Here is a 12,050-nt window from a genome sequence, read left to right on the forward strand (position 1 = left end):
GCAGTGTTAAGGTGGCTGTTGAGCTGCTGGAGCAGGTTGATGCAAAGCTGGAGCCAAGGTGGTGGAAACACCAACATGACATGGAGAGGGAGTACGGGGACAAAGCCCCAAGGCACCGAGAAGCAAGGGGCAAAGAAATCACCACCAAGTTACCAAGGGTGATAAGTGGGCACAAGTACTCATCAGAAGTAGCAGGATGAGGGACCAGAGGCAGCAGGATGTGCCAGGGCTCAGAAGTCCCCATCAGGGCAGTTTGGAAGGGCTCAGGAGAGAGGAACGGCAGTGCAGGGGGTGGCCTCACACCACTTCTGTCAGCTCCGAGCCTCCCATCGACCAGACTAGGTTCCACTCTCGGATCTGCAAATGACAGTGGATGGCACTTACCAGATGGCACGTGTAATGGGACTGTCACACCGTTATAGTTTTTAAAAATAAAGTACGGGAGGCAGCTAATGAATATACACTCCCTAATTTCAAGAGTTCTGTTCTTTCCGTGTCAGGCTTTAGGCACTCAACATGCATGTGTTATAAGACTTTTTGGTGTTTGTGCACCAAAAGGCACAGTATGGCAAGTAACTAGGATGGTTTAGTTTAAAAATTGGCATTGAAATTAGGAGTTTACGTCAGTCCAAAAAAAATAAAATTCTCAATGACCTTCAACCTGCTCACAAGGCTAAACTGACATAAACCTAATGATTACAATCTACATTTGTCTGTATCATTTTTCCTCATTTGTTGAAAAATAAAATCTGAGCAACTCTAAAGTCTACTTTTTCAAGGATATTTATGTATATTTAAAAATATTTTGATTTGGTATTGATATTGTTTCAAAATGAATATCTTTGTGGGGGACCTCACTTTAAAATATTAATCTTAGGAGATGACAGTGGGGTAATGAGAGACTAACTAAGCACAATATATAATACATGAAGTTTTCTAAACTGCACATTGGCTTTTTTTTTATTATTAGTTTCTCACAGTTTTCCCAGTGCTAACAAGAAAAAAAAATACATTAGAAAATAAAAGAATTATATTTCTCTCTTTATCCCTCTCTTTTTTTTAGGCATTTTTGTGTTAATTAAAGGACTGCGGTAGCTCTGATGAAGATGTTTGGGAGGTTTTCTTTTATTTTCAGTGATGATTTTATCATGCCCATGATGAATTGTTTATTAAGTTTGTTGCATTTCCAGCAGGCTGGTTTCTGGGACTACAGGGAAAAGAGCAGGGCAGATTTATATATAAATATGGTCAACATATCAATGTATATCAGCAGTGCAATGGTAAATTCAGCTAAATCTTGGTGATTTAGGCACTCACAGTTTTTCTCTGTGATTTATACTGACTTGGCTGCAATTGTAAGAAGGTGATGTAAATACAAGAATCTGAAGAAAATTCTCAACAGCTAGAAACCAAAGTCAGGCCTGCCATGTTAGTCAGCTTACTAATAAATAAAACTTAATCTGCCTCTTTTCTATACAGGCAAAGTCTACATTAAACACTCCTGGCTGTATGCAGTGAGATGTGGTTTCTTGGTAGCCATTGACATAATCATACCACCCTGAAGACTTCCTTGCTCTTGATAACTGATATCACTTACTGAGTGTGTGATGTGCCTGGCTGACATTTTTGTTGGATTTACACCGGACTGCAGGCACACACTCGGTTACAGCATTGCAGGAGGTTTTGGTCAGCCAGCTGTACCCAGATGCCTGGTGCATCGTGCCTGGTTTGTAGGCTGAAGGACCCAAGGGAGTTGGAATCCCAATGAGTATCAGTCCTCTTTAAACTGTCTTAATTTTGAAGCACAGAAAAGACCTTTTCTTTGTGATATTCAGCCCAGTCCAGCTGCAGGGTTCCCCAGACCACCAGACTGCCAGAGCCCCTAGAAAGTAGGGACCACCATTTGCAACAACCTTTCCTCCAGGAGCCTTTGTACAGCCAGCTCCAGATTCTGCCATCCTTCGTCACAAAGCCAGACTGACCCCAAAATGCAGACAGGAGGTACAAGAGGAGTCCTGCCACGAGGATGTGCAGTGGCAGATGTTCCAGCTGTTGGCGTCTGCTGGGCATAGGGATGAGTTTCCCACCACATGTCAGCCAGCCCCGTACAGCCTTTGTATCATGTTTTTGGAGGAAGGGAAAGAAAATCAGATAACCACTATCTCTGAGGTTATCGTCATAATCATTGAGGTGTGCCTTCCACCTTTCTGAGCAGTACAGACCCATTGGAAAAGCTATGAGCAGGTGTGGTAGTAACCTAAGAGTAGTTGTGCAGGGTCAGACCAAAGGTCCTTTTGGCCCAGCATGTTGTCTTTAAGAGCAATTGGCAGCTGACTGTTGAAAAAAAAAAAAAAAACTGAGCAGCTACAAAATTAACCTAATCTTGGCTATCATCCCATTTGTCTAACAGTCAGCCACTTGATGACTTTCTGAACTGGAATTTGAATCCAGGCTACTGTGCTAAAGACTATAGCATCCTACAGCAGTCTGTGCTAAAGACTACAGCATCCTAAAATCTGTTGCATCCCATGACAATGAATTCTGTTGTTCATCCATGTGCATTGCATAGTAATGATAATCCTCTTTTTATCATACTAAATGATTTCAGTACCCAAATGCTGCATTTTTCAGACAGCATATGTGGTCTTTTTCAGTGTAAGAGCCGAACTGGTGTTTAATTCGTTAAAAAAAAAATGCTTACAAAACGGCAACAGTTATCTGTGGCATATAAAAATGTAAATGCTTTGTGCTGTGATGTTTGTGTGTCATTAGAATAATTTAAAAAGCAAGTGATTTAATTGTGTTTGTGCTAATTATAATGTTTACAAATTAGGGAAAGATGCATTTAGTGGTCCGTTGGGAAAGGGCTCTGAAACCTCACATCTTCAAGTCTACAGCACTGTCATTTATTCATGGAATCTTTCTAATACCTGGGTGATTTGGTTTTTAGATTACTCTTGCATGGAAAGCAAATCTCGGGAGGCTTCAGCTGTGTGGAATTCAAAACCAGGTTCACGTGGGGATGTATGCACGTCGGTAGTTATTTAACTGCGCTGTTTTCTTCTTCTTTTCAAGGTCCCCGGGTTCCGATGGTGACTGTTCACAACACAACCGACACACAGAGTAAGAATGGGCTTGTGCTTTGTATTTTTCAGAGAAAAGTAGCAGGGCAGGACACTGAGGTGTAGCTGCTCTTTGGTAAATTTGCATCAGGGGGAGCCTGGACTCTGCCTAAATGCAAGTCTTCTGCAAGTCAGAGGCAGTCAGAGCCCAGTTTCAAGCTATGGGCTCTCCCAAGCTGCAGTTTAAATTGTCTATTTGGATTCCTGTGGATGTAGTTGTGTGTCTCTGAAATGCTTCTGTAGAAAAAGTTGTTCTTAAAATATTAGAACCACAACATCTTGCCGTTAGGCATACAAAGATGGTGATTTGTGGGTGTCATTTGTTATCAGCTTCTCAAAATATACAGTCCAGGTCTCTCTCTTCTTTTTGTCAGTCTTTCACAATTTTTCTTTCATTTTCTCCTCAAAATTAAGAAATATTTAGTTTAATCTCTGATTTTGAAAAGTCACCCTGATATGAATTACCAGACTGAGGGAAAGAATGAACAGGAGTGAGCCCCTCAACTTGCAGTACCCCTGACAGGTTTCTTCTCTGATCATGGGTGTTGTGGCACTTATTTATTTGGAAATGCTTTTTTATGCTCGTGATTCTCACCTATACAAGTGTGAAGATGGATTTATTCCAAATACAGGTTTCTGCCCCAAAATCCTTGTACAGCCTTTGCCAGACTGGCTTGGACTCCCTGCAAAAGCCAGAGAACCACGAGGGTGCTGGGGTTCCTCCTTCATGCCTGTAGCAATACAAATTAGTCAGAAAGGTCCATTTTTACCCAAAATCAGCATAACAGGGACACCCAGATAGACAGGTCTCTCGTGACCTTCAGAGACTTCATAGGAGGAGGTGGGACTGAATCTCACCTGAAACCACCATTTGTCTGCCCCTGTCATTTCAGTAGGAAACTCTTTCCTGTCATTTTAATGTAACATTTAACCCAGCATTAACCTGCAATTAGGGCTTGCAGGCACTGCTGTAATGGAAATAATAAGCAACAGCTTTATTCTAGCTGCTCGGTACGTGGCCATATCTGTTTATCAGGTATCAGTTTAGCTTAGCTGGATTTACAGCAACGCCCTGCTGCTATATCTGCAAAGGAGCAGAGCAAGCCAGGGAATTTCACTCCCAAATAAAAGTTTTCTGTGAAATGCTGAGCTGATTCATTCCCTACTGAAGGTGGGAAGCATCAAAAAAAGACTCCTGTGACACCAGAACATGTAGGAAAAAAAGCATAAGATCCACCCTGCTTTACACAGTTTCTGTGCATCATGTTAGTGCTTGATTTCTCAATTCCTGTTGGCAACATCCATTTCAAGCCCTTACCCCACCTAGAAAAGTTTGGCTTGTAAACAGGATGTATAGAATCCAATCCCAAATTCTGATTGATTTTTTAAAATCAATTTTAAAATCAGATTTGCAGCATACATGTATTCTTACTGTTAAAATAGAAATGCTCAATAGTGTTCCATGTAGTGTCAACAGCATCTGACACAGTTTTGCACATTTAACTTTAATTTGTTCAAATTAAAGTTCCTTTGCAGAGAAAGGCATGCACAGAAATTAGCAGCGTCCTGGAACGAGTCAAGTTAAAGCAGTATGCTGCTGGACTGTCCTGTGGGGGAGGCAACAGGCATCTCTGCTGCCGAAGCAAAGCAGCACAGGACGGTGGCTTAGACTATCTGCCATCACCTTGCTTATTAGGTGACTGGGATCGATTTCCTTGTGCCTCAGTTTCCCCTCTGGTCTGCAATTTAAGGGTCAAAGTGCCACAGAAGAGCTGAGTGTGGAGCCAGGGTTTGTTTGTGTTATTGCAGCTGGTGGGAGTGGGGCAGGGGACAGCTCAAAGTGCCCCTGTACCCAGAGCCCCCCAGGGGAAAGCACCAGAACAGAGGCAGAGCCAAGTGTGAAGGGATTATTATTATTTTCACAGTTTTAGTCCCTTCTGAAACTGCTTCTGCTATAAATAGCATAAATTGGCACGTGTAGTTGTTCTAGTCAACAAAAATACAAAAATTGCTTTTTTAAGTAACACTGAAAGCAAATTGCAAACTCCTAATGTTTTAATCTCTACACGGGTGGCTGCTCATATCTCAGTCTCTGTACAGGGACATAGCAGCAGGATTTCTGAGTTCTGTCTTGCAACCATGCAAGCTCCTTGCTAATGACTGACTCACTACCTCTGACGCAACCTTTGTGCCTTGTGGGCCATTCAGAAGTCATTCATCCAATACTGCTTGGCCATCATTAAGTTTTTCTTACTTTTTTTTTTTTCTGTCAGAGGATGCAGACGATTATTTTCAAGATAGGGGGACCTTCCAAGTAAGCTTCTTTATCGTAAAGTAGACTTTCTAGTTTGTTGCTACCTGTACAAACGGCACCACCAAGATCAGTGGGACTGAAAGGCTGACTAATGCCATACCCATCATTCCTGAGTCTGGGTTCTTACAGGAGCTGATTTCACCCGTGCAAGTCCAAAACATGCAGTCCCTCCTGCTGCCATGTCTTCCTCCTCTCCACTCATTTTGGTCTTTCTGTTTTTTCCCCTTAAACACAATAATTTTACAATAGATACGGAGATGCCTGGCTGTAACAGCACGTAGAAGACAGTGCTCTCATGAACTTTGTCACAGGCTTCTGTATAGCTTTACAAATGGGTGAAAAAAGGGTGGATACTGTAAAAAACAAAAAGAGAATGAAAGCCTGGAAAAGGTAACATAAGGCATACCGAGACTAGTTTTATTTTGACAGATGTGTGGTATTTATTACATAGAGAGCTCAGTCTAGTCATGCACAGAACGCAACCCCTGCTGAAATTCATGATTTGCTGCATATAATTAGCATTTCTCTTGCGTCCTTTTTTTTTTCACCTCATTCTTTTGCTTTTGAATAAAGGGCAACTGACAGTTGCATGTTACTGGATTTGCTTATTTAATGTGAGCCCATTACCCTATACAGGGAGTTTGCCTCTGTATTCTGCAATAATCTGATAATAGTGAGTTGCACTGAATATTATAGTGTGCTTACATTTAATTAAGCAATGACCATTTGTACTCCGCAGACTCAAGCTCCCTGTGGTCCTCAAGCAGAAAAGAAAGTCCTTTAGGAGATACGCCAATCTTTTATTTCCTCCATAGTCTTCCTGGCTTTCTGAGGATGCAATTATATGAACAAATAAAACGGCTTGACTAAATTCCCTTACGTGGCAGGCCCCTTTCTGCTGATAAAGCTACTTGTGTGTGCCGTAATTAAATGAGAATCTTAATATTTAACTAAACGTAATAGGCTGTTGCTCTGGCACTTTTGTGGAGGTTGTGATTTCAATAGGGATGAGCCAGGCTTTTCAGAAGCAGGGTGAATAGGCAGGGAACCGATTGACTCTTGCTGAAAGACGTGGAAAACGTGCTAATGGGAAGGGCAGGTTTTTGTGGTGTGCCTGCCTTTTCAGCAGAGATGGGCAATGAGAGCATGTTTATCAGGTACCCTGGGTATTATTGGAAGAGTTAGGATTACACATCTATTAGTTGGTGTGTTTCTAAGGGGAAGTTATGGTCAATGAAACACATAATTTGGTGTGAAGCCCTCCTTGGGTTCACACTGCAGAAATGATGCTTTGAACCCCCCTGGTTCAAACCCAGCCTGATGCCATGGGGAACAGCCCTGCAAGGGGCTCCCAGGACCATGATCCAAAGCCAGGATCATCCCATGCCTGAATCCCTCTCCATGGGGCCCAGAGCCTCACCTTCACCAGGAGATATTTCCCACCACCTAGGACTTACAGCCTGAAATGTCTCCGCAAGGTGGGCCCTTTCCTTACCAACTGGGAAGGACTTGTTCTGTCTGTTGCTGGAGGTGGCTGCTATAGCTAGAAGATGCTCAGAGGGTGCAGCATGTGGCCAAGATGTGGGTCATAAAGGTTAAGTCTTGGGAAGAAGGAAGGAACTCTTTACTTCAGTCCCAGAGAGCCCTTGGATAAGAGACACGAGCAAAAAAACAATTGTTGAAACAGCCTGAAAACCAAGACTGCTCCCAAACCCTACATTGCAGCATTTTATAGTCTCTCTTCCCTCATTTCTGCCTATGGATTTCCTTCCCATGGACTTGCTCATGCATAGCACCACAACCCTGTCCTGAAGCACTCTAAAGTCTCCTCCCTTTCCCTATTTATTGTGTGTATCTTGGCCACAGACTCGAGTACCTCTAACCTTTGACCTCTAGATTTACATGGCAGGTAGATGTCTGTCTGTAACCCTGGCTCAACACAGATGGTCGCATTCCCATCTGTTGTAAATCCATTTAATGCCACTGATTTCAGGGAATACAGCTCTTTTTCATTCCAGAATCTGGAACAGATTTCAAAGATTTTGCTAAATTAGATGTTTGTGAGGAGGATATAACTAGAAGGAAATTTTCGATTAGGAAACTTGTGTTACAGTTATTAAGGTGGCTATAAAATGCTAACATGCACTTTCACAAACAGTGCCGGAAGTTTTTGTGATCTTGTCCTTCTTCTTTCAGAAATTTTTGAGCTGGAAGTAAATGAAAATGTGCAGCTGACAGTAAATGACAGGCAAATGCCTAAAGTAGAATACATGGAAATCAAGATAGATGATTACAGTAAGTAGCATTTTTCCTCTTTCTTATTTTTTTCTTTTTCTTTTTAACTACTATTGCTGTGAAATGATACAGTCATCTTGCCCAGACTGGCAGGAGGAAAAATTACTTTGGCTCTCAATAAACTCACACGGTTTGCAAAGCACTCTCTTAGGAGGTGCTACATAAGGAAGTTATTACTGAGACAGGATTTGAAGAGAATGCAGCTGAAGAAAGGCAAAATAATAGGGTTGGGTGGTGGTTTTTTTTTTTTTTTTCCTTTTCTTTAAAAGTTTTCTTTATACAGGAAAATCCACTTTGGGAAATGACACGGTGTGGTGCCCCCATTGTTCAGGGCATTCGCCTTAGCTGGACTGGTTTATTATTTAAGATGGGTGTGAAGTGGAATTACTGTATGTGCTTGCTGGCTACAGCTGTGACTGCCTTGCAGTATACAATACTGAACTGCAGTGAATGAACATGACTGCCTGTCGAAGTCATTCAGGAGTCTTTGAGAAAGCTATATCATTTGATAGGGTTGGAAAAAAAACAGCTTTACAACAAAAGCCAAGAGACATTTCATCTGGAGTAGAGAAGGCAGAAACCCGGAGCAGTTTATATCAGCAGCTGGTGCATTGTTTGTTCCATTTGCATAACTATTCCCCGTGTATCTGTATGCCAAAGAGGACAGAGGGAAAGAAAACCTAGTGGCAAACAGACAAACCATAAGCATTTTCTGCCTGTAACTGCACCTAAAACAACCTAAAAATCATCTACTCTTTCTGTAAGCAGATATCCTACATGGAAAATCCACATATTCAAGGTTGTGCAATGGCTCCCCAAAATCCCAGTTTGTGTGGCTGGTGGTAATTCTAAAAACAAACAGCTGAGGAACCCGGGTTCAGATGACCCATAATATTTCCCATGCCAAAAAGCAGCACACCTCTCAGACAGGGCACAGTGAAAGCAAGGCAGTGAGGCGTGACTGATGGTCACAATATTAATTTCGACTATTACCAGGATAAAAGAGTGGAGCAAAGGCTCAGAAAGGCTGAGTTACCATTTGAAAAAAGATAATAATGGCTCCAAAAATGTTCTACTTGCCACATTGGCATTAGGAACAGAAACCCAGTGCATAAAATAACGAGAGCAGACGCACTTCCAGGCTTTATGGGCAGGAGAAGGATGTGGAGGAGCCTGTTGAAAGGCGATGCCTATCCCATCCGTGAGCCGACTCGTAGTGATAGTGGCAGGTGACTCCAACTGATGTTAAATGAATGACTCCGACTGATGCTAAATTTCTTACCTGCAGGTATCATTGAAGCTGGATTCTGCTCATTTAACCAAATATGCATGCATGTGTAATAAATACCAGCAGGATGTAGCAGCATGGCTGCTCTTGTGTCCGCCCTGTGTCTTCACAGCCGTGGGCTGATCAGCCTTGGGAACGCTGCCTGTGATGCTTATTTATATTTAAAGTCAAGCGATGGCCTTTTTGGCTGTCCCTGGGCCATTGATCCAATTTGCAGCCCATTAGCATTCAGATGGAATAACTAATTAGTCAGAGTGTCAGACAATGATTGCAAAGCAAACCACTTAAACCACACGGCTAATCTGTGTATTAATCTGTTGAAAATGCTCCTAATACCGATTTAATTGCTGGGCCTTTGCTAATCTGGATTGTAGTTAACATTTTAAAAATAAATGTGCTCTCGTTAATGTGGAAGGCATTCGTAAGGGAGCGTGTTCATCTGTCGATACGAGGCCCTCAAAAGCAGTTAAAGGAAGCTTTGGTGAGTGTCACCATGCCACACGGACCTCGGGCATCTCCCACTAACGTTGGTTGGTTCAGTACCAGCCCAGCTATCCGGGCTCCAGTACGTTTACCTCCTGTTTCATAGCATAGTTAAGCCTCCTAAAAACTAGGATTAAAATACATGTTTCCTTACCTGTCTTCACACCACAACAGAAAATAAAAATAAAATCCTATTCTCTCCCCCACCCGCCACACTTAATTGGATCTTAAACTATCATCTTCCTTGCCTATTTTCCCCCTCCTCTGGTGTCCTGAAATATTGATTTCTGGCTGTGTCACTCATCCAGCTGCCAAAAAGGGAAATTATAGCTATTGCCAGATGTTAATTGAATGCTGTAAAAGTGATGCATGACTGAGCAGCACACTCTCTACTCTCGATTTACATTTCTTGTCACCTTGGCTACTATAATATGAGTCTTTTCATTGACAACATCTGTTCTCTGAAGGTGTTATTTACCAGCACGTCTGATGAAATGCCGTTTTGTTCCTGTTCATAAGCAGCCAAAACACCAGAAATATGTATTATCGTTATGTCAGCTTTCCTACACTTAAAGGCATGCTGTCATTTGTTGTTGTTTTTTTTTGTTTTTGTTTTTGTTTTTGTTTTTGCCTAGAATTGCCAATGCAGATCCTAAAGCCAGCAACCTTTTCAGACACAGCGCACTATCCCTTGCTTTTGGTTGTGTAAGTTTTTGCTCTTCTTTTGTTTCTGTTCACATTATTAGGGCAGTGTGGAAGCTTCAAACATGACCAGAGCCTTTTAAGATATGTTTTGTACAGTGAGTGTGAGCCTGTTTAGCACCTTAGTCCATCACATTGGTCCCTACCCAATGTCTCACATCAGAGATGGGCAAAGTTGGATACAGGATCCTTCTCTCCTGTGTTTGGGCCAAGTGTTTCTGTTCCCTGGAGGGTGCCCTAATCAAATCCTACAGAGCACATTGTAGGATTTCGTGCAGCTGTTGCACATACACTCACAATTCAATTATTTTGGTGTCAGAAATGGGAGGGGGAGGAATAAAAGAATAAAACCATTGACCTTCTGTCCTGGTGCACAGGCACTAAGCCGGTTAGGTGGATGCACCTAGCTCTGTGCTGCTGAGCAGCCAGTTCAGTACAAGGCTGCAGCACCTTCTTCGAGAAGGGTTGGGAGTGCTCGACCTGGGCCAGCAGGAGATCCAGCACCAGGGATCTGATCCAGGAGAAGCTCTGCCCTGATTCCTTCTCTCCATATTTAACAAAAGGATTTCAGTAAACAGCTCCAGTTTTTCCCCATCCACAGCAGGAGCTAGGTCTCCCAGGACACAAGGAGGAGCATCCTGCTTTCCTCCCTGGTGCCTTTGAAGATCTCCGTGATTTTAACATTTATATTAGGCAGGTAGGATTTCCTCCTGGTGATTATAGCAGATGGGTACCTCTTTATGCAACATTTAGCAATAATATTATGCAGAACTGAGGTTTTTATGGCAATTTGGAAAGAAACCCCGTGTGGCAATTGACTGACCTTGGAGGAACTTCCCTGGCCCGCTGCATCCCACCGCATCTCTCGCTCCCTGCCAGGGGACACCTGGCAGCAGAGAAGCCCCACGTAGGAGGGAAAACGTCGGATGAACGCCTGAACAGCACCCTGAGCTTCCCTCGATGAAGGACAAAACCACCGCAATAAGCACATCGTTACATCACAGAATTACTGCAGAGAAAATGTACTTCATTATACAAGTGCTTGAGGAAGATTGGTACTCATCAAGCTAACAGCACTTGATTAGGCTGCCTCTGAAGCTGAATGCGCACGGGTCTCGCCTGAATAAATGCAAATTACTGAAGTCACATGCACATTAAAAACCTGCAACAGCTTGTCTGATGTCCCCAAGAACCCCCCAAAAAGAACAAGAAGTGTGTGGGAGCACCAACAGCTCTACAGTAATCGCAGTCCTGAGATATAACTTCTCATCATCATCATCTCATGTTTTTTCTGAGCTCTCTGGCTAAAGTGGGGTCGATATCTCTTGAAGCAGTTCCCTTGTGCAGGATCAGGCTCTGAGCAGAAGGGTGAGGAGGGAGTCTTGCCCTCATATTCCCCTTACCCACCAATCTGGGGGCAACCTGAGCATTTTTTACCACTTGTAGAAGTGCTCTTACCCTCTGCACTTGCCTCCATACGAGGACAGACATGAGCGACAGCCCCATCTACAGCCACTCTCGAGAAGCCCACAGGAGAGGGAAGGGCTGGGCTGGGTGAATGGGGGTGGTAAATGAAACCCAAACACTTGCCAATGAAGGAAAGAATTGATGTCTGCAGGCTTCATCCAACACATTTTGGCAGTGCCCCAAGCCAGGCTGCTCACAGCAAACCCCCCCACCAGAAACACCCCATAATTGGGGATGGTAGAGAAATACCTAAACCAGAGCTGTAAACAGGGAAAACTCCAGAGCATCGCTGCCCTGGATCACTCGCGGGAGTCTTGCCCAGTTAGCGGTGTACTTGTTCGGTGTGTTCAAAGCTCAGAAACCTCCCCCCACGGCCTCC

The 12,050-nt window shown here is 43.2% G+C and overlaps 1 protein-coding gene across 5 annotated transcripts in view; it reads left to right on the plus strand.

Moving 5' to 3' along the window:
• The window catches only part of DPP6 (dipeptidyl peptidase like 6), a 554,044-nt gene that overhangs the window by 535,090 nt on the left and 6,904 nt on the right, over positions 1-12,050 (plus strand). For all 5 annotated transcript variants that reach the window (XM_040548017.1, XM_040548019.1, XM_040548016.1 and 2 more), the window contains exons 17-19: positions 3,076-3,123; positions 7,633-7,731; positions 10,138-10,207. In XM_040548017.1, the coding sequence (XP_040403951.1) occupies positions 3,076-3,123; positions 7,633-7,731; positions 10,138-10,207 (217 nt within the window). The remainder of the gene's footprint in view (positions 1-3,075; positions 3,124-7,632; positions 7,732-10,137; positions 10,208-12,050) is intronic.

The sequence above is a fragment of the Cygnus olor genome, chromosome 2, assembly GCF_009769625.2.
Source record: "Cygnus olor isolate bCygOlo1 chromosome 2, bCygOlo1.pri.v2, whole genome shotgun sequence".
In the NCBI taxonomy this organism is placed as follows: Eukaryota; Metazoa; Chordata; class Aves; order Anseriformes; family Anatidae; genus Cygnus; species Cygnus olor.